The sequence below is a fragment of the Passer domesticus genome, chromosome 1 (genome assembly GCF_036417665.1).
Source record: "Passer domesticus isolate bPasDom1 chromosome 1, bPasDom1.hap1, whole genome shotgun sequence".
NCBI classification, from domain to species: domain Eukaryota; kingdom Metazoa; phylum Chordata; class Aves; order Passeriformes; family Passeridae; genus Passer; species Passer domesticus.
Genome location: NC_087474.1, coordinates 46,499,843 through 46,525,818, shown reverse-complemented (window position 1 = coordinate 46,525,818; position 25,976 = coordinate 46,499,843). Strand labels below are relative to the sequence as shown.

Genomic DNA, 25,976 nt, shown 5'->3' with positions numbered 1-25,976 from the left:
AGGAGTTATATAAATATTTAGCACATTGAGAAACAGCTAATTGCTTCCTACTAGATTCAAAATTAGGAAGTAAGAAGGTTTTAAAAATTTTTAAGTGAAATAAAAATACTGCATAACATAGTCCTGTATAATGTTAAATACTCTCTCAAACTTAAAGCATAAGTGACTCAGAGGACTTTCCACAATTTCATTTAAATTCTTTTCTTGTGTAGTTCCTTTCCCAGGTTTAAAGCTTTCCAGCAGGTTTGTAGCAGGCATCAGGCTGCCACATGCGAAGGTCAACGAGGACTTGGTTGAGCTTTTGCATCCAAAGGTTACGCTCTTCTTTAGTATCAGCAGACAGCCAGTTCCTAGAAGGCAAGGAACCCTATGGATTATTCTCCACATCCAATTATTTATTATGACAAATGTCAAGCTGATAACCACAGAAGCCCAAAAGAAATAGTAGGGTTAAAAATTAAGCCAAACATTCCACCATCCTGCTACCAAGCCACCTGGCATTTCAACTTCTAGAAAGCAGTTAGGACTAAAAGAGAACAAAATAGTTCAAATGCCACCCAAAACCTCAGCATTTAAGTGACCTTTGCATCATTATGACAAAGTTGTAAAGCTCCTACATTACTAGAACTATCACATGAGGTAAAATACCCTCCCACAACCTCCATGATTTCATGCACTCACTTTGTAACACAGAGTGTGTCTCTGCATTGGCTGACAAGAGTCTCTCGGTCATCTTCTCTCTGAGGTCGGACAGTTATTAGTTCAAAAGTGTTGGGACGGGCACAGAACTCCCTGTTGGCAGGTTCAATCTGATGATTAGTGCAGTTAGCCAAGTTTATCCGGCCCAAAGGATGCTGAAAGTGAAATCAGTTCACCAGTCAAGAGCACTGCAATCAAGAGTAATTCTGAACAACATATGCTTTGACAACTTTGATGATGTTAAGTGAACACACCTTCTCTCAGTGAGTTACTCCATACAAAAAGGGATATATGTGCAGCTGTAAGAAATTTATTTTAAAAAACATCCCATGATTTAAAGTAATCATGGCCTAATACTGATATTTCTAGGTGACATCTATCTCTGTACAATAGTAGGGGCGAGGGGATGCATTTAGTAAGTTTAATTTTTTTGTAGACCAGATCACCAAAACACAGCTGACTCTCTCTCTGAAAAATAATGAAGCAAGTCTAGAAGATTTTCCAGAAGAGAATCTGCAAAACAAACCAAAGCTTCCCTCTTGCAGACAAAAGCAAACTAGGAACCTTCTTCTTGCTTAACTTTTTTTTTTTTTTTACTATCTTGTCTTACAGTAGGCAGAGATTTTTCCCTCTCTCCTGGCAAGGAAAGAAAGTACATTGATATATTTTGGCAATGTCAACTATCAGCATATGGTGTTCCTCTGTCAGCAGGGAAGAAACTAAACTCAGGCATCTGGATTGGCATAGAAGTCCCAAAAGGACAAGAGTTTGCCACGGAATTTGGGAAAGAAAATGCTCTGCCACTAAACAAGAAAGTGTTTAATGGTAAATAACTTCAGTGAATCAGAAAAACGCTCTTGAAAGAAGTCTTTAAAAGAACCTGGAAACAATTTAGTACACTGCAGGAACACACTTAGGAGACAAGAAGGTTCACCTCAGTGACAGATTTGTCTCTGATTTGTCTCATTAGCCCAACAAGAACTTAGTTTTCTGTGAGAACCATTTAAAAAGCATGAGTTCCAGCTACTGTGTGGAGCTGCAAGACGACAAGACTTCAAATGAGATAGTCCACACAACTAGAGCCATGCTTCTGCAATATACAAGGATTGCCCACTCTAATTTTTTACCATATTGAGTGTTAGTCATCATTTTGTCTAAAACTTAAGGTAACTAGATACAGTCTGCTTATTAAGCTGTAAAAATCCAATTAATTTCAATTAAATAATTAGTGATTTGATGAGCACAATGGAAGGCCTTGAAGACTAAAGGGGAAATTAAATATAGATCTTCCATCTCTTCTCCCCCTTTCCTACTAGACAGGGAAGTCAATTTCTAAGTTTGCCATGATTTAGGTCAGCTTTATGAAGACAAGTCCCCTCCATTCCCCAAGGAAGCTTTAGGAACTTGAATCCCATGCGTTACCAGTCTAAAGCTAAACATTACTGTCCTTAAAAAGGAACAACTATTTGTGTAGGGTACTACAGAACTTAAGCTTTACAAAACAGCATTACCTTTCGTTTCTCATCATCTGGGTATGTCCAATAGGAGATACAATTTCCAGACAGCACACACCAGCGCCTATGCCACGCTCCAAATCCACTGACATCTTCAAACATAGTCTTAAAAACAAAAAAATAAATGGGGCAACTTTGTACTTTGAGCTTGGTCTGTTTTGACTATTTTTCTACCAGAATGTTTCTGTAAGTTCAATCCTTCATAGGACTAAATGAAAGAGAAGGAAAAAAAAATTATACTGAGAGAGGGTTCTACTCAGACAGTGTATTTATTTTCCAGATGGCATAGAAAATTAACTCATACTATCATTCTCAGGTTTGCAGCCTTTTGCTAAAAGGCACCTATCACTGCTGTTTAAAATTACAAGATTTTCATGTTGATGGTGATAAGCATTGCCATTATTTTAAGGTAAAGAACAGTTATTTATAGTAAATAGAGTATAAATCCTTCACAAAATGTATTGAAAAAATTTATTATTATTAGATATTTGAGTAATTTTTTACTTACAAAACAGGATTAAAGAACATGCAGCTATTCAAGAGGCCACACTCAAGAAAGTTTAGTCAGTTCAAAGGAAATTAGAAATTGATTTTTAAATGTTTGTGTTGGCAGTTCTTTTATTGGATGCTGGATTTCATCAATTTCAAGTCCCATTTCCTTAGAATTGGAATGGAGAGTTTAGTATCAGACTTCTATTCCTGATACCTCTTGAACTTATAACAGAACTTTTTTCCCAATTAAAGTATGCATTGTGATTCTCACTCTTCACAATTCAGATTATAATTTTTAATGGTGCAGGGAGTTTCCAAACCCGGCATGCATGTACATAGTTCTTCAGGTTTTACATATTGTATCGTAGAAGCAAATATGGACTTCCTCAAATTAGTACACAGAAACATGGGACAGCAAATACCATAAGCATGTGAAATGTTTGCATCTAATGAAATCTGTTCGACTTCAATTAAGTAAAGGGAAAGGAGACAGAAAGCAGTGTTCGAAAAGAGTCTAAAGAAATCGTGATTTCTGGAAACACCAAAATAACAGTAAATGTTAATGTTTCATTTTCATAGCACATTTACTGCCATCTTGTGGACATTTCAACAGTTCCAGCTCCTAAGTCCAAGTATCAGCTGTATTTTCTAGGTCCAGTTTTAGAGAGAATGCCACAAGATTTTTCTCCAAAAAAAATACTGTTGTTTCTTTGTCACTTAGAAAAGCTGTGATCACAATAGAAAAAGACCCAATCTTTTGGTTTTTAGACACACACACGAAAAGAGTCCTGTAAAGTTTCTGCCACTGAAATTAAAATCTCATCTAACATCACAGATTTTAGCAAGAGAAGGTTAACTGAAGTTCAAAATAACAAATAATCAATCAGGTGTTTAGAAGAGAGATAAAACCACCTTTTAAGAGTTTGTGTAACTTAGATATGTTTAGAAGAGAAATTAAAAACCATTTGTGGTCTGTTCAGAGATTAAAAAAAAAAAATCAAGCTAGTTTTAAGCTTCAAACACAGGTGTGACATTAAAAAATTACTATATTTAATAGGACCTGTAATTTCCAAGGCAGGAGTTTGAAGTGAATACAGTAAACACCTTACCAAGAACCCTTTCTCCTCCACCAAAGAGTCCACTTGGCATTTCAACTTCAGATATATGTGACCTTCCAAAGGAGACAAAAAGGGAACCTGCAAAATGTAAAACAAGAATTTAATTTTGACACCTCTCATCTAAGTCTTACCAGTTCAAGCAAGCCACCTGCACCAAGATGTTAGCACTGTCTTGTTCTTAGGACCTTCAGCCAGAAAGAAGCAGTCAGTCAGACTCAAGCAAAACAGTAATAATCACTTTTGGCTTCAAGTTCATTTAGAAGCTTTCCAATAATTATTTATTAGTTTGCTCATCAGGATATATATATAAAAACATGCACTCTAGCTATGAAAACAGGCTCCTCAGCATGGTTAGAAACAACAGAATGCACCAGTCCACACCTTTCAAGCTTCTGCCTCAGTTTGACACCAATTTGTTTGGAAAATACCAAAGTGAGTTTAAACAGGAAAGGTACTTGGATACCACAAGCATTTTTGGCAGATAGTGATGTAGTAGTGCCTGCTCAGAAAAAAATTTATATAAAAGAAAGCCTAGAAAGGGGCAAAGTAATGAAAACAGTTCTCAACTAACACTCAAGGCATTAAAGTTAAGTAATGTTAAGTAATTTCTAACAGAAAAGGTTCCTAGTCCTATTTTTGTCACTGGAAAAAAAATAGTAGCTTCATTACTGTCCCAGAGGTCAGGTAAACAGTCATTTGATAGTCAAGAGTTTTGAGGAAGAGCATGCAAAGGGCGGCCTTTGAGCTTTCCCCAATCCCTCTACAAATAATGCCTCATTACCTTGACTACTCCTATGAAATCACATCCCTTCTTTTCTCCTCCCTCACAAGGAAATTGAGGCAAACTGCTAATTCAAGCAAATGATGACCTGCATGGCATTTTACATACTGTATTTTATTGCTAATCTGAATAAACAACACTGCTAAGAATCTTGAAAAGAAATTGACAAAAAATCAGAAACATACATCTTTTCTATTACTAGAAAAACCAGGAAAGTCAATACTGCTACTCAAATACCAGTAAAGAACTGTTTGCCAGGGAATAGGCACAGGCATATTTACACAGTAACGAAGTAGCTTTCAGAACTATGCAACCATTCAAATGGAACTAAATTTTGCTGTTAGTTAAGATGAACAGGAGTAACCCTCAGTAGTAAAAAGCGCTCATCTGTGGGCCTCCGTGAGTCCTGCAGAACACCAAAATAGGTGTTGTGGTTACAAATTGATAACCTTGGAATTGCAGACATCCTGCAGCTTCCTCCCAGACATAAGACACACATGCACAAGCAGGTGATCAAATCTTCATATGTCAGATCTACTCAACTAACACAGCATTAATGGCTTGTTCCTGTACTCAACAAGAATAGTATAGCACAGAAAAAATCTAAGCATTAGGGAGGAGTCTCCATGACCACTTGAGAAGCAAAAAATAGTAAAACACTTCCATGTAACAATGATAAAAAATCCTGAACTAATGCAATTTATCAGCAAAGACAACTATAACCCTACATGCTACACCAAGGAATAATGGCATATAACCCTAATAAAGCCCAGTAAACCCATTTCTGAATGAGGGCCTCAAGAATATTTGGCCATTTCCCACTTCAGGTTCATGGGTTTTGCATCTCCTTTAAGCTTTATGCCAGAAGAACCCATTTTATGAAGTTTACCAGTGAAGAACTCTGTGACAGGCAAAGCAAAGAGGTTGTATAACAAGCCAAACACAGTTTTGTAGAGCCTACAACCCCATTACTAATTGCTAAAGCGGGTCTCGAAACACTCTTGTAGACGTAATGAGAAAATATTGAGTTCTAGTTACAATATATCTCTTTCATAGAATTAAAGGTGATGGAAAGAAAGCAGTTTGAAAAATATCCAGCTAGATTAAAAGAAAACTAAAGCCCATGACTATGCTATCTTGCATTCTGATGTGGTCACTCAAGTATTTGCCATAGGGACACAGCTTACTGTCACAGAAGATTATCTGTAAAGGGTCTCAAAAGAACTCAAGCATTTGAAAAACTGGTTTCTTAGGAGACTTTTGATTAAAAATAGGAGAGGATAGGCACTAAAAGTATCACTTGCCTAATTTTGAGAGAAAATATGAAAATTCATCTAAAACACTTTCTTCTGCAGGACTCAAGTAAACTGTTAACTAGATAAAACAATTTTCATAGGTTAAAGACAAATTATTTCTGTTAAGGATATCAATTCACATAATTTCTAAAGCCAAAATATATACATCAAGCAAAATATTTTAAGTGCACATTTGTGTACAAATAAGGACCTCATTTATTTGTCGTGTTTAGTATTTTCAAAACTTTTTGCTTAAAAAACCAAATGTCTTGATAATCACAAGGTTATAATAAGAAGAAAGATTATTTAGGTTCTGAGAGATTTTCATTTTCTTAAGCAGCAATGAATTAAACCAACATTTAGGCTGAAAGACATTTTTCTCTGGTTCTCTGATCAGCACAGCAGCTGATTCTATATTCTGTGTACTTCATCAAGAAGCTGGCTCAAATTTCCTGACTAGAACTCTTTAAGAAATACATCCATTTGTTCTGAAGCAAGAAACACCCTCCTCTAATGATCCAGGAAAACAAGAGAAACATGCTAGTTAAGGAAAAACCCTAGGCAACCTAAATAACTGAGTTCCAGCAGCATGCTTATTATTGTGAAAGACAAGGGGTAGAATTCTGCAAGTCTTAAAGGCTTCTAATATCTTGTGTTTAGTTAGTAAATCTTTGTAAGCATTTTCTCAGAAGAATAAAAAAAAAGCTGCAAAAAGCCAGACAGAAATAAGCAACATGCACTAGAAAGCATTTTCCTATTTTAAGTTAGAAACTAAAGGATCATAGCAACCTTGTCCTGGAACAAATAGCCCAACAGTTCTTTTTCCTCCCCTTCAAAATTTATCTAGGGAAAAAAGAAACATGCTCAATGCAATTAGTGTAAAGTTATGGTCTAGAAGAAAAAAGGACAGATATACATTAATATATTTTGGTCCTTTGTACCCTGCATTTTAACAGTACATGGGTAAAAGAGAGGAATGACACTCAAAAAAACACTGTGGCATCAGTTTGTTCCATATTAGAAATACGTGAAGCAAGCAGCTGTTTGGTACAGCCATAGGCCAAGTCAAAACTGAAATTTTACTGAGGTAGTAATTTAATAAAAAAACCCAAACAAATAATGAATAAGAATTCCCCTTTTTGCCACATAACTGTAAGACTGCATCTGCAAAAAATTAACCAAATTATAGTTTCCCCAGAATTCTCTTTGAACATTGTGCTTTGGCTGTATTTCACTAGTCCAGTCTAGTGTCCTGTCATACAATGTAAACCAGTGAAGTCCAAACCTAGACTGCTGAATATAATGCAAAAGCTGATTCCATTATCTCCAAGAACAAGGGGTTTCCAATAAGGAAGCTACACACAAAGATTTCTACAAATAGTTCTGGTTAAGAGGAACATTTATGCTGAAGAACCAGAGCAGCTACTTCTGAAATGCACAAGTCAGTAACAACAGTGCAATTTAACCATTGTTCTGCCAGCTGTTTCAGTAAAGGAATCTGCTTCTATCTACAAAAAGTAAAACTTCTAAAATGCAGGGTGGGATTATTGAGATACTTTGTTTTAAGGCTTATACACAAAGACAACTAGTTCTTATTTTCTCATCTCTCATCAGAAGCTGTAATTGCAACAATATTATTATCACCATAAGACTTGATTAGCCAAAAAAAAAAGATTATTCTTATGCTGTTGTTTGGGTAGCTCAAGCTGTGATTTAGTTCTACCATAAACTGTAGTAACATTTGAATTAATTCAAACTAGCTTAGGATAGCTGCTGGCATAAACACCGATTAAAATAAGTTTTAGATATTAGATATTACAAGGTTAGAGATTACAATGAATGCAAGAAGGTATTTTTTAAACTTCTCATAGCAAAAGCCAATAAACATTCTGTGTAGACAAGGAACTAATGGCATAAAACTCAGTAACAGCTCTCCAAAAAACTTAAGATAATTGCTTCTTGGGATATGAAAGGAAAAACTCAAGATCTTAAATATATTCAAATGGCATTTTTTAGGTCAATTAAGTGCAGAAAAATTCAAACACTTCATTATCGTTAAAACACACTTAATGCCTTCTTTAGTGATAACTGCAAGACTAGGAGCAACAATATGAAGACCACATATAAAAATGCCAGCTGCATACATCAATTTTTTGTCAGTGAAAACAAATCAGTAATCAAATTCCTTCATTATCTTTGCTACTGAGCTACAGAAATGAAAGAGCACCTGGCATAGTAATGAAAGTTTCCCTGTTTATCTCAAAACTACATTTAATTAATATTAAATTATATGCAAGTAAAAACTATGCAAAAATTTTAATGTCTATATAAATAACCTATCTATAAATCATTTTATGTGTTTCATATATAGGATGGTACTTCCACCTGAAAAGTAAACCCAGACTCTTTATTTTTTTGTAGCATACCATTACCTTTGGATTAGCAACCAATAATTTCCATTACCTTGTCCAGTGCAAATTTGGTATTTCCCACAGAAGACAGCGATAACTTGTGGGACCCAACAAGGATGAAATTCGTACTGCGTATGGCATTTGGGCCACCTGGACTGGCCATGGCTGTGGAGAAAAGTTAAAGTGAAGTCACACCAAAACACACAATCGGGATGCTGCAAGGCTTAAAAAAAAGTATTTTTATTTGCACTACTGCATGCATGCCCTGCTCAGAACTCAAGGAGAAGCGCTCTTGGCAGTGCAGCCCAGCCCAGCAGCACATTCAGAGAGAATCTTGACACACACCATTCTTCCTCAGCAGACCTTTTATTTCAGAAACAAGGTTTGAAAACATCCACAAATGAGAAAACAAAGCATTTTACGTCTCAGGGGGATGGAGAGTGTGCTGGGGCACACTACAAAGCACACATGCCCTGCAGTAGGAATGCGACTTTTCTATCTCTTAACTTCTTCCAGAATTTGTACACCTTTCCTTTGCACTTACATCATGAGAAACACACACTGTAGCTCAGGAATCTTACTAGTTTGCAGCAGCATGATACACATTCCAGAATTAGTTTATGAGCTCCTATTGCTGCAATTTCTGCAAAAGCTAGATCAAGTATCGCATACTTTAGTCAGATAAGTGTATAATGTTTTTATAGACTTAGAAAAACCCTTAGAGGTGCTGTTTTTCTCTGTCAAGAGTCAGGAATGTATAAACAGGTTTATATATGTTTTTATATATAAATATACATACACAAAACACTACACACAAGCAATATTTCAGGATCTGTTCATATTTTCAAATTATTCTGTATTCCTTTGTTGACAGCAGATTCTTGTTCTCTACTTTTAAAATCATTAAAATTGTTTGAATTCATACTTTCAGGAAAAAAAAAAGTAAACTGTGGGTATCTGATACCAGATTTTAATTCTGATTTTGTAAAGATATCTTCTGTTGAATGTAATGGTAACAGAATAAGCACAGGGCCAGTTTCTGGGCTGGAAAATTTAGTGTTTATTACTCACAAATTGTCATCTGTTAAAGTATTATTTATTGATACAGTAATTTTGACAGCAAGTGTAGATTATTCATCCTGGCATAAGATGTTTAGACTTTACTTACCTGGAGTAAGAAGGTTGCTTTTCTAGAAAGAGAGAGAAAAAAAAGCTTAGTGAGGAAGTACTTCTGAGAGTTTCCACTGAAGACAAAGCCAAGGTAAAAACAAATTAGATTTGAAGTGCTTTTAAAAACCCAATCAAATAGAATAAAATTGAAAAGAAAAGTCTAGATAAATGCATATTTCCAGCATCACATATGTAACAGAGCTGTTTCTTGAGCTGATGGCTGAAAAATTTGGCAGAAAACTGGACAATTTATAGAGCCTTATGTAAGGAACAGAAAGAACTTACTATGGGCACAGCCTTAATCTGTGAGAAAATACCCTTTGTAAGGGGTCATAGTCAGGTCTTGTTACAATATTACATTCATACTTACCGAGGTAATAGATGTTAATAATCTCTTTGGAGTAATAACCTACAAAATAAGACAAGAAAATAAATGCATTTGCTACTGAGTTTGTCCAGCACATTTGCATGAAAACTAGACAGTGAAACTACTTATCTCAAATTTTGAAGACTTATTCTCAAATTTTGAATGGGTACTCATTACCATGAGTAAGTCTTGGGTTTTGACTGGACATACTATATCTCAGTGGAAGAAATGCTACATAGCAAAGAAATAATTACTGCAGAAAAGTTAAAGCAGAAAACCAATCTTAGTAGGCCTTTTTACCTATGTAAGGGGATTTCAAACTTACATTTGCTTAACTAAAGGTAAGAGTTAACACAAGAAAGTATATGTTCAATATACTGTTATAGATCATTATTTTCAAATTAAAATCTCAAAGATTAAGTGAGACTGTATATTAAACACCAACTGGAGTTATGTACTCTAATTGAGGTTGAAAGACAAGACTAAGAGCTTGTCAAAAAGCAGATATAGGATGCCATTGTCAAATCTATAAATTCCTATCAGCAACTTACCTATAATAGCAAGAAATCCTTCAGTTAGAAGTAAAAATTCCTTTAAACTACAGCACAGGAGAGAAGTAAACCCTGGTACTTGCAATTTTTATTAGAGAATAGGTGGAAGCTTTCACTGTGTCAAATCTAAGAATAAAGAAATTTCCTATTTCTGCTTGCAGACACAGGACTTAAGTACTCATTCCAACTGTTTTGAAAGACACTCAAGTTTCTTGTTTTTGCCAAGTGACAGATATCATGTTAAGGAGGAAATCATTCCTGAAGCCATTAATTCACTGTGTACTCTATTACAATGAAGAGAAGAAAAATACACACATGCCCCCAAAATCAACCCAAAATAAAAAAAAAAAACACTGCAAAAAAAAAACCCTAAACCACCTCCAGGAAAGGCTTGTTTAGAGTTACATATCTTCACATACCCTTAAAAAAGCACAAACACTTGATATGCATGCCCTTTTCAAAACAACGTGTGCTTTAAAAAGTAAGCTTCTAGTGCTTATACTTAATACTGGGGAGAAAGAGGAGTTTTTAGTTGATCAATAAAACCTTTAAGACAAATCAAACTCCAGGGAAGAGCATATTGACTGGCATAGTTTAACTGAAGTGGAGAAAAAGGGCAATAAATCACTATTGGAGACCCCACATCTAATAAATAAAGGTCTGCAAAACATAGTATTTTGCAGAACTAGTAAGACTTCTTCCCCACCAATATATTTCAGACTCAACCAAGTGCTGCAGGTCCAATCTACTAATTGCTGTAGGTCTCCATAATCCATCTGTCATGGCAGATGTTCCAAGAAGGGAGTAAAAGCAAGCAACAGATTGTCTAAGACTATCAGTCAGTTTTCCTAGTGCACCTTCTGCTGAAATATTACATACTGATTTTCAGGTTTCCTTTACCTTAGATTTATTTGTCTTTTTCCTTTTATCAGTGCTTGTACCTTCTTTTCTCTGCACCTGTAAGACAAGAAGGTATTGAGAAAGTACAGCACATCATTCTCCCTTACACCTCCTCTTCACAGGAACTGATACATACCCAACTATAAACTTCTATATTTATTTCAAAGTCATTTGACACATCGTGCCTAAAAGGGAAGAAGAAAAAAACAAGTTAAACTGAAGCAAACAGGCTTTTGTTTTGATTTGTGGCAGGGTTTTGGGGATGGTTTTTTTGTTTCTTTTGGTTGGTTTTGTTGGATTTTAAGTTACTCTTTACTTCTTCCCTCCTTTTGCTCCTTATAACTGTCCAAGGAGCAAAAAGATTGTAGTGTATTACTATATAAAAATACTTTCAAGAACTCAGAAAATGGGAGGGGAGGACAAGGGGCAGATAATGTGCATCCACCATTTCTCAGACTGCATCCTCCCCTGTCACAGACTGGGTTTTTTGAGTAAATAGTTTTAAGTGAAAATTCCAGTACAACTGAACTTCAAAAACAGTTTGTTTATTTATTTTGAAGACTTACTAGCAAACAGCCATTTGAACTCACAATGCCTTTTTAGCTGGCATGTGAGAATTGAAGTTATAGTTGTAAGAGCGCTATTTTCCCAGATACCAAAAGCAAATAGCTATATAAAATGTTAGTTGCTGCAAAAGAGAAAAACACATCTCGGGCACAGCAATCCATCTGTCATTGCAGGTGTTTCAGGAAAGAACAAAAGGCGGAAAATGCAAGAGATAAAGTAGCTGATGGATGGTTGAATAAGTCTAGGTTGCTCTTTTGAGAGAAGTGCCTTCCAGCTATTTTTTGAAGAAGGAAATAGCTATACCAAAAAATCTCTCCATACTTTGTTACAGAATATTACATTCTTATAACTAAGACTTCAAATCTTTTTTTGCATGCTCCACCAGAGTTAAAACTGATTCAAGAGTTTCTTTATACTTACATAGTAAACGTCGTAGTAAAAGTAAGAGCATCTCCATTTAGGGAACTGGCAGTACTTGCTAGTGGAGTTGCAACCATGTTTTCTGCTCCAGATCTCAGTATTATTACATAGTAGTAATTTCCTGCTTCTGTAAGAACACATCAGATGGTTTGGTTAGCCAGAGGACTCCAAGTATCTAAAAAAAAGCCCCAAGTACTGCATTTCTGTTAAGCACATCTCTGTTTCACCCTACTTAAAAACATTCAGTTACATTTGAAACTTGACATTTTGAGACATTGTTTGTAAACTTAATCTTAAAACAATTTTATTTTCTTTATGCTGTGTCTACTAGTGAAATTGTCTCCACAGGATTCACAGCAACTGCTTTACTGCCTGGGGCATCTCAGGCCAGACCTACACTAACCAGTGTGTGAAAGAGGAGAGGAAGAACTTTCAGTCAGAACAGAAATAATCTTAGTTCTTTGTACTCCTTAGGTCTGCCAGCTTAACCACACATCAGCTTTCACTGAAACATTGAAAAGTTAGTCGGAAGCAGATGAACTGAATGCAATAGCTAAATTTTCATTACCCCTAGATTTCTGAGAACATCAAAGCAGAAGACAAAAAAAAAAAAACAACCCCAAGGAAAATGAACCAGAAATACATGTTGGGAGAATGAAGAAGGAGGAGAAAAGAAATAAAGCTTTTGTTTGCTAGTTTTACCTGGCTTTTGAGCTGTACCACATACAAAGTCTGCTTTTAGAGGTAGACGCATTTCTGAAATGAAAACAGATCCCCTGGAGGGAGCAAATTCAGCGGATGTAGAAGCAGCTTTATTTCTTTTATTATTTGGTCCCTCACTCTTCAGTTTATTCAATTCTTCCAGTAAAGCAGTTCTCTTCTCAGCTGCACAAAGAAATTAATTACAGTTCTACAGAAGAAAAAGTACTGAACAATTTTTTTCTGCCTTAAGTATGTAAAATGCAACTTAAATATTTATCATTTTACAGTGTAATATGACTATAAGGGTCAAGAAAGATACTAAAAATGTTGTCTTCCCTATAAAATGAGCTGAGACAAAACAGATACTATCCTGTTCTTTTTTCCAGGTGAAGAACTATTAATAAATGGCCACAATGCAACACAATAAATGAGAAAGAAATTATGAACTTTGTCTCAATGTTCATTACAAAGAATTGAACTTGAGTATAAAAACCTACTTGCAAAGAGAAGAAGTCTCTCTGCTTCTGCTTCTTCTTGTGACCCTTTCCCATGCTCCTCATCAAAACAGCAGTTCAGAGCTTGACTGGCTTGATAAATCACTGTCTGTTGCATGTTGATCTCATTGTTCAGTTCCTAGAGTAAACCAGCAGTAAAAATAATTACCAAGAAGAGAGATCTAGTGTTGCATTCAAACAAGGAAATGTCTCTAGGTAAGCCTTTTTGGGGGACAAGGCTTCAAAAGAAAATCAGATCCTTAGATAGCAAACTACTAAAGCTTTGCAGTTAACTGTTACTTCGGCAAAAGAACAGCACAACTTTTTTTTGATGTCAGAGGTATGGTGGGGTGTGAAAGACTCCAATATTGTGTGTTCCATATCCCATCTAATCTTCCCTTCACCAGGGGAAGCAGCACTAACCAGAAGTTCAGCTATATAGATGAAGAAAGCACTAGTAAAGATCAGAATATTACCTACTGAAAGTAGGTAGTTATAAATTCTGCCTAATTCAAAGGCAGTGCTAAGACACAGATTCTCTGTCTCCTTCTCAAAAAAATGGCTTGTTCTCTCCAGACTTAATCTATAACATGATCCGTTTAAGAGAAGCATTAGGTGTTCAAATTATGCATCATCATTCCCTACCATTAGATTTTAATGCAAAATAGAAATAAGCTAACAACCTTATTTTGCAGTTCTAAGCAGTATGTTAATGTCCTGGACATTCATAGGGGAAATTAAACTTGGAAACAGTAGATTAGAAAAAGGATTTTAAGAAGCATATTAGGTACCTGCATCTTCTTTTTGATATTGACTTGATCAGATGGGCCATTTCTTCTCATTTCTAGTCTGGAAGCCACATCTTCTTTGCGAACAATTATTTGCTTTATTGAAGGACGATCAGTTTCCTTAAATCTTTGGGATCTGTACGCATCGACACTTTTAAAAAAGGAAACCCCACAAAATTATTCACAGGTGTGCCAAGCTCTTTTTAATACAAACATAGGCATGTATCATGCATTGATGTTTTCCCTTGCCTAAATGGCTTTAAAGAAGGCATTCTAACAGCTGATTTTAAGTTTAAGCAACATAAAAGACTACACAGTCTTTGATAAAGGCTCAGATATTGCAAAAAAAGCTTAATTTGTAGTTTGAGTAGTATGCATCATTAGAGTTAAAAAAGCCAGTGTTTTAACTTGAACACTTACAGAGTCAGGGCTGTGTTTATTACCTGTAAGGAAGATTGCGATCTTCCGACACAGAGCCAATACTGTCTCCAGATTCTGCCCTGGGAACTCTGGTCCTTTGGAACTTCTCAGACTTCAGACTGACATCACTGATACTGCTACCTTCCCCGGTTGACTTAGAAGGAGAACCAAAGGCCTGAGAAAAAGAAATCATCATATTACAGCTATCTGTTCACATAATAATAATCTGTTTTCTCTCTCCTTTACATGTTTTACGTATAAACAGTAAATTTGTTTAATACTATTTAACAGATGATTTTTTACAAATATGGACCTAGAGCAAGTTTATTTATTTAAGGATACTAACAAATTACTGAACTCAATGAGATGCCACCTTTAGCTTCCAAATTAGTGCAGTTACATAATTACTTCTCTTCAGATTTTTCATCAGCAGTCACTCCACTGAATGCTTGTATACCACTGCAAGTCCAGTACTAGTAACAGGTTTGATTTCACAGACCACTTGTTTAGCAGAGCATCCAATATGCTACACTATTTTCAGAGAAAAATAACTTTGCCTCATTATGCTTTCCTTAGCAAAACACCCTTTGTAACTCCTTTATTTGCCCAGATATCCTAATACTACAAAATACCACAGCTCACAAGCCAATTGGACATCTCTGTGTGTTAAAAAGCTCTTCCCCACCCTCCCCGAATTCTCACCTCTGAACCAACAGATTCCACTAGAGGGGTTAACAGAGACATTGATGAAATGTTCAGTGACTCTTCCTGCTCATCCTCATCACTTTCACCTTCCAGGCTCATACTCATTTCTTTCTTCAGCTTTTCTATGTCTGGACCATCCTCTTGAAGAATTTCAAAAATCTCATTTATCACTTTTGAGCCATTCATCTCATCATCCACATGCGTTTTGCCTTCGTATACTTCATCTGAAGGGTGACATTTTTAAATATATTAGTAGCATCAAGGCTCTCATTAAACAAACAGAAGCAAACTTGGTTTGCTTTTCAAGCAAGCTTGGTTAAAAAGCACTTCTTGCAGTAGGGCGTATAGAATCTAAAGGTACACTTCCATGGCTATTTTAATGTACTATTTTTACATATACTGCATAATCAATGCAGAAAGGGAATGAAAAGATGCACATTTTAGACAAATTTCAACCTTTTAGTTCAAATACATCTGAAAGTCACATAGTAGGGCAGTCATTTCTGTCCTTTTCCAATGAGCTTTTAACATCAGCTTTTTAATATTCCTTGAAGACTTGAATGTCAAGAGAGAAGGACTATGTACGATAATAGAAGTTTCCTAATTTGTTTTATATAAATCTCATTACAAAACACATGGGGATCAGCAAATGTTTTCATTTGAATTCATTGTTCAGACTTGAAGGCTATTAACACTGTCCTAGACAAGGGGTCATAGAGAGCTAAGTCATTAATATATGTCTACTCAATACAAACCTTTTAGTTTTTCATCAAGCTGTTCAAGTTTTGAGACAGACATCACTTTTACAGGGCTCTTTGACTCTGCAGTCTTCAGAGGACTGGGTTTATCAGTCTCTTCACATTTAGTAGTATCTAAGGGGTTTATAAAGAAAATAAGTATTATGTCTAGCCTTTATTTTGGTCATTGAATTTTAGAAGTCTTACTAACAAAAAGACCACTAGATTAAACATTCCAGTTAGCCACACACCAAAAAAAACCCCATTAGAATACCCTCCAAAACCTGTACATCTAGACTTCTATCTTATAATCAGAAAACTGAACAGCACAAGAAACAGTGCTGAAACCATAGCAGAGTGCAGACACCCAAGAGCAAGTGAAAATTTTAAAAAGACAAAAAAATCTACTACACAAACCCCTGCTCACAAACCAAATTTTTCTAGAAGGACATTTGACAGATCTTTCAAGTGAACAGTCTACCAAGAGCATTAACTAAGTTCACACTTTTTTTTAAAGAGAGCTGAAGTTTCTTCTGCTCAGTGAGCACCAGAAAGGCTGCCAGGAGCACCTCACAATTCTTTTCAGGTGTCCTACCATAAGAATTAGTATCACAAAGGGATACTGACAAGGGAAGAGTTCCCTCCCATTAGCTTCTTGTGGAAATTTGGTTACTCAGGTACAGGATAGACTAAATATGTAACTGACAATTCCCATTCACTTCCCTGCACTTAATCTCCATTAAAGTTTGAAACATAGGTATACCCATTGAAAAACAAAAAGACAGTCTTGCTTCACTGTCCTTCCAGGTGGTATAGGAGTGCAGAGTACTACTATCATACAAGAAGATTTAGATAGGATAACCAGTAATCAAAGGAGAGGTCGAGTTCCACGCATCAGTGTTACTGGCCTCTTTCTCTGCTCATGGATATCAAGTGCAGTGCTCCTGTCCAGCACTAGTCACAGGCAAACTGTGGCAGTTCTCACCTGAAGACTCCACGCTGGGAGACTTTGCTGGCCTGTCACCTGCTGATGTGTCTTCCGATGATCCAAGAGCAGAGGCATCTGAACTAGGAGGATGTTTTGGACTGGCTTGAGATTGGCTTTCCTGGCAAGAATAAAAACAGAATGCATTCAGAAGGTAATGTTAAAAGTGACTAAAAAACCACCAGAAAAAAATACATTTCAACATCTGCTAGGAAAAATAGGTTGCCTATCCAGTACCCTATTTATTTATTCAAGATATTTAACTGAAGTAGTAAATATTAAATGTTTGTATGAGGAGCTCTTTCACTTTTGCAGTTATAGAACATAAAACCCCCCACATTTATCATCAAAAAGTAAATAAATCAGTTGGCTCAAAGCAGTATCACTTGTCTTAGTTGATTCTACAAGAGGTAAATAAACTAATAATTTCTTAATCATCATACAAATCACTAGACAAGTGGTCTTGCCAGCCCAGGCACTCCCAAAGCATAGGTTTTTATCCCTTATATACATTTCCACGTTTAACTCTGTATTCCAAATATGTTAAAGCAATTCAAAGTATCATATTTTGATTGATGAGGTAATACATTACCATTTTAGCTTCTGGAATCTTCCTCTTTGAACTGTCACTTTTCTCTGCACTCCACAGATTGCTCCTATCAAATCGGCCACGAAGGCATGCAAGTTCTCGTTCACGTTCCTAAACAAACAAAGGGAAATGGGAGAAAAGCTGACAGCCTTAAGATGTCACAACACTTCAGATTCCTCAGGTAGGGGCAGAACAGTAACAACCTTCCCCAAGCTTATAAGCTAGCTATGAACATAACAAGTCGTACCTGTTTAAGCTGAAGTGCTAAACTGGCAGTAGAGGAATTTTCATTTTGTTTGAGAAGCCTCTCCTGGATTGTCCTTGTATTTGGGGTAACAGTGGGTGTTCTGCACCCTGGAGTATTCGCAGCAGGGCTGCGTGCACTACGCTCTTGACAGCGCTCCCCAAAGCGTTCCAGGAAGGGCTTAATTCCAGATCCCCCTACAAGAATAATTGTTTTGCCTTGAAAGAAACTCTCAAAATTAAAGAAATCACTGCAATTTTGTATCCTGATGAAGGTTCCCAGTGAAGCAATTAAACTGTCTCCTTTACAGCTCTTACTCCATTATACTTTATACAAACTGAAGCTGAAATGCAAATTGTAACAGTGATGTTAACAAAACAGTAAATCAAAGTAGATGTCTCTCTCTCTTACTACAGTTCATATGTAATACATCAGTTATTTAAACTGGTTTGCCTTTTCCAAATTTCCTCTACAACCAGCCCCACTTATATCTTTCACAGAAATAAGTATTCTAGTACATGGGGAGGATATGTTGTTTGGCATCCACCCTGCTTGATTGAGGTTATCTTTTACAGCATATCTAAAACTTGCTTTTCTACCCATCATTTTTAAGAGTTCCAGCTGTTAGTCCAGGTTTCTGACACGACAAGCTGTTGAATTTAAAACTGAGGATGTTCACTTGTTTTGACATCAATGGTATCACTGAAAATAAAGACACTGCAAAGTTAGAGCACCTATGTGGCAACAAGCTTTGATTTCTTCTAAATATGCAGGCTCTTAACATTATATCAAATGGATACATATAGTACCAAACAATCTCAAATAAATTTTGAATAATCTCAATTAACATGTTAGGCTGCTTTTGCTCTTAAGAATTACTAAAACCATATCCAAGAAAACATCCCCTGCAAAAAACAGAAGCTGTATAACTTCAAATCATTATCACAGAATTCATCAGCATTTTATTCAAGTTACAGCTAGAAATAGGTATTATCTGGTATGGTACCTTAAATTCTTAACTGGTATGTTGTTTTCAACACAGCACACATAGGCCTAATTTGAGTGAATATTTATTAAAGCCAACAAACAGCCTACCTGGTGTTGTGGGTTTACCCTTAGGTTCAAGTTGCACATGTGTTCCTTTGACTGGCTCTGCTTTGGACTGAACTGGTTGAGGCAAAGCTGACTTTGCTGTTTGTGTGGACTCTTCAGTTTTCCGAGGACTGCAGGGATTCTCTGCTGGCCGTTGTTGTACTTCAGATTCTTTAGAACAGGGAGCAGTGACTCCTGAAGATTGCGTTAAAAATTTGTTTGGGTCCTTAACAAGGGAAAAAGAAAAAGAATAAGAGATGAGGCTTCTTATTCTCTCAAGAGGAAAAAGAATGAAAGCACTCTGTATAGCATACCTAATACAACTGTTCCTTCAAGAAAAGAAAAAACCAAGACCAAATGTTAGGATTTTAGTACTTTTTTTAATCCAGTATTTCAAATTGTTTCAGCATTTGATTCCAGAAGCTCTTGCCAACTATTTTCAATATTATCCCATATTTCCCTAAACCAGAATGCACATGGCAGATATTGTCATTGCAGAAATTGATCAGTAAGTGTCTGGTACTAGTTATTTCATCATTCTGATTGAGTCTTCATACAGCAATAACATTCACAATTTCAGTCAACCAACTACATGAAGCTACAGAGTGAAACCCAGTATCTCTGTAACAAGCCCCCCTTCTGAGGGTCAAGAGCAGCAATCAAGTACATTGACATCAATAAAACACATAAGTACTCTTATCTTTAAGTCACAATAAAAGGAATTTTAAGCTGTTTCAGATCTGCTATTATTGCATGTAGGATTGCAATAAAGCAAAAGTTGTAAACAGACTAAGACAGCTCCCACCAAATCCTTAAATTCAGATTAAACAGTTATATGCTAACATTTGTCCACCCCAATACAATACTTAAATCAATTTTTAATCAGCAACTAAATCAGACACTCACCGCTGTCTTTGAATTTGCTGGTTTATTAATAGAAGCCTCAACAAGCCTTTGAGAACAGGATGCAGCTTCCTGCTTTACACTGCTACTATTGATTCTAGCAGATGCTCCACTTGTAGTGGACAATTTGGATAAACAAGTAGTGCCAGGCTGTTCTTGTGCATTGTTTTGCTTTGCAGATGGATGACTTAGGTCATCTTCCCAGGAACCAATTGTAGCAGCAAGGTTAGCTAAACGGCCTCTTCTCCCAATAGGGGTTTCGCTTGCCAGGGCATTGGATGTCTGCTTAGGTGGAGAAACAGACAGATCTTTTGACTGTAGAGGAGACAGAGGAACACATTCAGAAGGATCTGGAAAAAAAGAAAACACATTTATTTTGCTAAAAATTACATTGAGATATGGTTGTATTTTTTGCATTATACTATATATTGAGTTTATCAACAATTAGATGTTCCTGCCATAAACAGAATCAAACTGCTAGCCCCAGAGGCACTGAGACTAAGCAAATTAAAAATTTTTAATCAAGCAGTTTACTAATTTATGTCAGTGTTGTGAGGAGCAAGGCATAAGAGCAGAGAAAAATAAGTTTAAAATTAAGCTGTAGATAACAGCTTCAATATTTTAGGCCTGCCCTAGTATTGTCTTAGAATTCTTTAAAAAACATCAATCTTCCCACACACAACATTACCGTCTTCTAGCCAACATAATCATCAATGCAAACACTGAGACACCAATGGTGCTCAGCAAGTGAAACATACCCTCACTATCCCAGCAGCGCCGCTGTTCTGCCAACTTCTGCATACGTGTTTTGACTGAAAGGGCCGCAGGAGTTTCTGACTTGGTGTTTTGTTTTACTTTCTCAAGAGGCTGAACCAATGAAGCTCTGTTAGAAGCAGTTTCGTGTGATTCTGAAGTCATCTGAGCAGAGTCATGGCTTGTGGAACTTGAAGGAACCGGCTGTACATTCTCTGAACTAGAAGCTTGAGCCTCTATATCATTAGGGCAGAGCCTTTTTGATGGCGATGGCTTTGTATCTGGTTTTGCTGGATAGGTCAGAGTATTCAAACAAATTAGTATTCAAACAATCTAAAATATTTTCCAAAAACACATAATTGTAGTACAAATAAAGCTATGATTTTTGCATACCCTGATATACTTCCCAAAAAATGCACTTCCCCAAATCTACCAGGCACAAGGCACTCTCTTTGGCATTATGCAATTATTTCTAAACAGCTTACTAATGACTTGGCACATCTGCTCTCAGGTCCAGCTAAACACAAGCTAGGCCTAGTGGCCAAGTAACTGCATCCATCACTGTTTAGTTTACGATAAATGCTCAGGGTTTTCACTTTCCCTTTGGAAAAAAAGATGAGACTGGTATCAAAATAATCTTTATTAAACATGCCACTAAATACCTTCATCACCAGGAAGAGGTGCCTGGTTACCAGTTTCTGCCAAAGGCTCCCTGGTCCTCTTGGTCTGCATCGTGGGTCTCGCCCCCATCTTCGGCCGCTCTGCCATTTTCCTCTGCAGGTTCTCTCGCCTGGCACGGGTTCTTTCAAGGAGTTTCTGAGTGGTGAATAAGAATGTGTTACCAGACACTGCAGTGTGTTAACTGGTAACAGCTCAGAGTAAAAGATGATGGAATTCTGTTTAGCATACATAGCCAGCAGGTTCCAAATTTCAGTCATTATATCAACTATTGTCTCCAACTAGCCTGGCACTGAAAGAAAATCAAGCTAAAGAGACATGAGTGATGGCAAAATTAAAGAAGAGGGGCTCCTGCAGAACCCAAAGTCATCAGAAATGTTTGAAAGTAATTTTTTTTTTATCCTGAATCATCATGTGACAGTCTTGATCAGTCAAGTCTTGCTAGCAGGGTTTTCTGACACATTGCTAAAGCATCTGGTCAAGTCACCTGACTGGCACTAGCCCTCAAACAAAATAAACAACATTGAAGCAATTGTCAAGAGGTCATAAAAAAGTTGAATAAATAAAAGTGTGGCTGTCAATATTTAAAAAATTGTTATTACACCTTCTAAATCAAAAGGTGAATTTCTTTGCTTCAAGATTAAATTTTAAGAATAAACTGATATTATACCTAGCTATATAATGGTAAATAGCCTGTTTATTTAAGATAGCACTATACAGAAAAAAACATATAAAGAGGTACCAATTAAACTACATAACATTCTTTCTCACTTCCTACCCACTAGAAATTTGAGTACCCTGATTATATTCCATGTAAAATAGCTGGTTTAGTAAATGTTCCACACTAGTACAAAGTGATTCCTTACAGTACCCAGGTTTACAATAAGTTATGGTTTGTTTGTTTTAAATATATAATTTGTAAGCCATTATCAGTCAGTTTGATCACATCTAAAGGACACTTAATGACTCTTTTCATCTAGGTTTTAATGTTGAGACAAAAAATTGTGCAATTGAACTAATGGCCTTTAAAGGGAAGCATATAAACTGCACTTGTTTGGTGGTACATAAATTATCATGAGAACTGTGCCAGCCATTATCTGTCCTGTTGCACAGCAATTAAATACACATTTCACATTTTTAACTGTCTAAGGCTGAAGTCTTAAACAATGTTCTATTGTAGGGCAACACAGGACAAATAGAATGTCAATCTCAACAGTTTTTTTGTGAAAACAAATCTCAGCTTTGCTAACTTCCACCAAAGAGGAGGAATTTGGAAAAAAAAGTCCCAAAACCAAAATGCATAAAATGCCATGAATGCCTTCAACGCAAGTTCCATGCTAGTTGTGTCCACAAGTCAACTTTGCTTATTCCCAAAATGCAAAGTGCATGTAATACCCACATTAAAAAAATCCTAAAGGCAATTTAATTTAACAGCTCTTCTTGCAAAACTTGAATATGTCTTACAACAGTATTCCTACAGCTCTATTCAAAGAGAGGCACGTTCCTTTCTGTTTTGTTAGTTGAGCAAAACAGTTTCAGTTGTTACATATGAGATGTCACTTCCCAAGAATGCACGCCTCTGTTGTTCAGCTCCAGCTCCCATTGGCTTCTCGCATCTCAAATTTTCCATTCAACTGCCGTAATTCCAACGGTGCTGTTACACACGATGACTAAGCCACACTCCACAACTTGAGGCTTACTTTCCAAGTTCATCAACAGGGTATTTTCTAAAAGTACATTCTCCAATTGTTCTGATGACAAAGTTTCAGAGTATCATAGAAGCTCAAAACCATAGAATATACTGAATTGGAAGTGACCCTCTGGAAGTCCAGCCCTTGACCCTGCACAGAACAGCCCCAAGAATGACACAACGTGTGTGAGACCCATTACTTATTTTACTACATCAAGCAATGTGAGGACTACAAAGTCGAAGTGGATTACTGTGTTACAAAAGCACTTGCTAAAAATCAGAAAAAACCTTCCCACTTCAAATGTTAATGGGCAACTTCGGTGTTTCAAAAGCATGTTTTAAAGTACATATTAGAGTAGATACTTAGGCCCATATATAATCATATGTGATTATGTTCTTAAACAAGAATTTGTTCAACTACCCTGCTTTACTAGCAGAATAGAGAAAGGGAGCAATTGAAGGAACAGTTAACTTCAAACCTCACATTTGCAAATCTTCCCCAAATAAGCATTGTTTATTTGTCTTTGCTCATCCTCCATTCTAGGAAACCGTCCTTGCTTCTATGAATGGTAAAAACTACTTCAAAGTACAAAATAACCTAGACTATTTCTCACATCCCACAGTAACTAACATAAACCATTTTGTGCAAGAAAGTTGAGTTATAAAATCAGCTGTGAATGGAGAGTCACAAATAGTATGTTCACTGTGATCCTGAGAAAGTACCGTGGGTACTATCTCCTCAGTGCAATCTGTATTAATAATTTGGTTGAGATTCAGAAGGTTATCAGCTTTTTTTTTTACAAGATTAACCAAAAGAAACATTATTTCAGAACTGTTTTGAAAGCATTCCATTGAATCTTACACCAAGATTTATTTGAGCTTAAATTCTATGAGACACGGACAAAATTTGCCACTGCAAAGTGATCAGCAGACACTGAATTAACAGTATGCTTTGTCCAATTAAGGCTCGAATTATTACATTTTACATAATCAACACTTACAGTGCCCCACCAGGTCCCTGCAAGTAACAGAGTACAGTAATGTGTAGACAAAGAGTATTTGAAAACAGTTAACTAAAGGAAGGTTATATTAAAAGAAAAAAAAATAGCAACACAAACCACAGAACATAAATACTTAAAAGTACGTGGTAAAATTTCTTTCCACAGAACTTGGGGTAAAGTTACTAAGCTTCAATACTAGGACTCTAATATTGGTAAGAACTTTACACAACAATGGAATGTCCTCCACAGCAGAAATATTCTTGATAAGGTGACTTTTTATGCATTCTGCAATACTGACTAACACTTGAACGAAGTTTACTCTGGGGAGTGGCCTCACAGTTGGTCATTTTCAAAGCATTTCAAAGTCAGCTATGTACAAGAAGGGCGTGTACAGGTTGGAATATCTCCCAGCATGCAAAACCATTTTAAATTTGATTTAGTAGTCCGGGCTTGAAGCTTATTTAAGACAAGCTGGATCATGTCACTCACTACCAATTAAGGAAGGAAGTTTTAGATGTTTACACTTAGCACGGGGATAGGGTAGGACTGCCTTGGCAGAACACATTTACTAAATCTGTTCAGATTAACACCTTATGTCCCTTTCTTTTAAAATCAGATCTGTGCAGTCACCTGTTCTGGGCACTCAAATTATCTAAACAATGCCAGTCTGATAAACAGACTGTCTACAAGGGGAGGAGAGAGCATTTCATCAGTGTATCTGATTAGAATTTTTTTCAAGTACTTCAGGTTTTATTTACACAGGCTTGATTGAAGGCCCTTTTTTACTATGACATTTCTCAAAGCAGTCACAAGACAGCTGTAAAACTACACCTCTGACATGAAATATATGAAATGAGCATAGCATCTTTAAGAAACCTTCAACCTTCATACAGATTCAAGGTGGCCAATTCTTCATTTTACTACAATTTCGCTTCTGTAAAACTTAAGCACATAGCCAATTCACCCTAACAACTAACAGCCTTTTTTTTTTTTTTAAAAAAAGAGGAACTGTGCCTGCTAAAGAAAGTGACCAATCGCAGCTGGTAATCGTGCCGAATCGGATGCATTTTTTATCAGATGGTCTCCTCTTTGGACAGCTTTATGATCCGACCTTTAGGTATGGCAGGCACAGAGTGTCAACAGCGTTCCCGTCTGCTGCCGGGGTCCCTTCCGTCCCCGCTGGAAATCTTATCTCCCGGCTCGGGAAAGGGCCTCTCTCTCCTCCGCAAACCCTTGCGCCTACCGCCCGTGCTCTGCGCTCTCCCGGCAGGATCTGACACTGCCCGGGCGGCTCCAGGAGCGGAGGCACCGGCAGGAGCCGGGATCCAGGGGCGGGGCAGCGAGGGTCACCCCTCTGCACGGAAAGAGGGTGGCTGCAAGCCCGCAAACCCCCGCGAGCGGACACGAGGGCGGCGGACCGGGCTCAGCCAGGAGCAACTATCCCATCCCGAGAGGAGCAGCTCCTTCCCTGCGGCCCCCAACCGGCCCCTTCCCTGCTCTGTGTCCCGGCCGCCCCCGACACTGACAACTCGCCACCTCCCCGGCTGCCGGGCTGGGGGAGGCCGAGCCCTCACCTCGGTGAAGGGGTCCATGGCTGTGCCGGTGTCGGTGCCCGCAAGATCCGCTCGCCAGGGCCGCCCCGAGCGGCGAACCTCCGCCCCAACCGCTGCCGGGATTTGAATTTCAGCGCCCGCCGCGCGCAGGCACCACGGGAAGAGGGGGCGGCGCCAGCACGCGGGCGCTGATTGACAGGAGCGCCGCCCAATCGGGCAGCAGGCGGCCGCGCGCGGGCCTGCCGCGGGGAGCTGAGGGCCCTGGCGGCGGCGGCCCGGGAGGGAGAGCCGGCGGTGCCGCTCTGAGAGTCAGGGCTGGGTCCGGGAGCTGCCCCGCGGGTTCTGCGTCTGACCCGC

General features: G+C 37.5%; 1 protein-coding gene across 2 annotated transcripts; it reads right to left on the bottom strand.

The window, feature by feature from the left end:
- Nucleotides 1-173: 173 nt before the first annotated feature.
- ANLN (anillin, actin binding protein) lies at nt 174-25,772 on the bottom strand. Of its 2 annotated transcripts, XM_064418229.1 has the most exons (25): nt 25,641-25,772; nt 21,360-21,513; nt 20,703-20,987; nt 19,948-20,294; nt 19,045-19,267; nt 17,953-18,146; nt 17,709-17,816; nt 17,117-17,237; nt 16,150-16,266; nt 15,392-15,618; nt 14,713-14,864; nt 14,273-14,420; nt 13,485-13,620; nt 12,988-13,170; nt 12,286-12,412; nt 11,435-11,483; nt 11,299-11,355; nt 9,851-9,889; nt 9,479-9,500; nt 8,363-8,475; nt 6,689-6,742; nt 3,815-3,901; nt 2,211-2,318; nt 682-854; nt 174-350 (listed from the first exon to the last, which is right to left on the bottom strand). In XM_064418229.1, the coding sequence occupies exons 1-25, from the start codon at nt 25,656-25,658 to the stop codon at nt 227-229; spliced, it is 3,366 nt and encodes a 1,121-aa protein (XP_064274299.1). In that variant the 5' UTR covers nt 25,659-25,772; the 3' UTR covers nt 174-226. The 2 variants fall into 2 exon arrangements, with proteins under 2 accessions (XP_064274299.1, XP_064274303.1); XM_064418233.1 differs by lacking the exon at nt 6,689-6,742.
- Between the last annotated feature and the right edge of the window lie 204 nt (nt 25,773-25,976).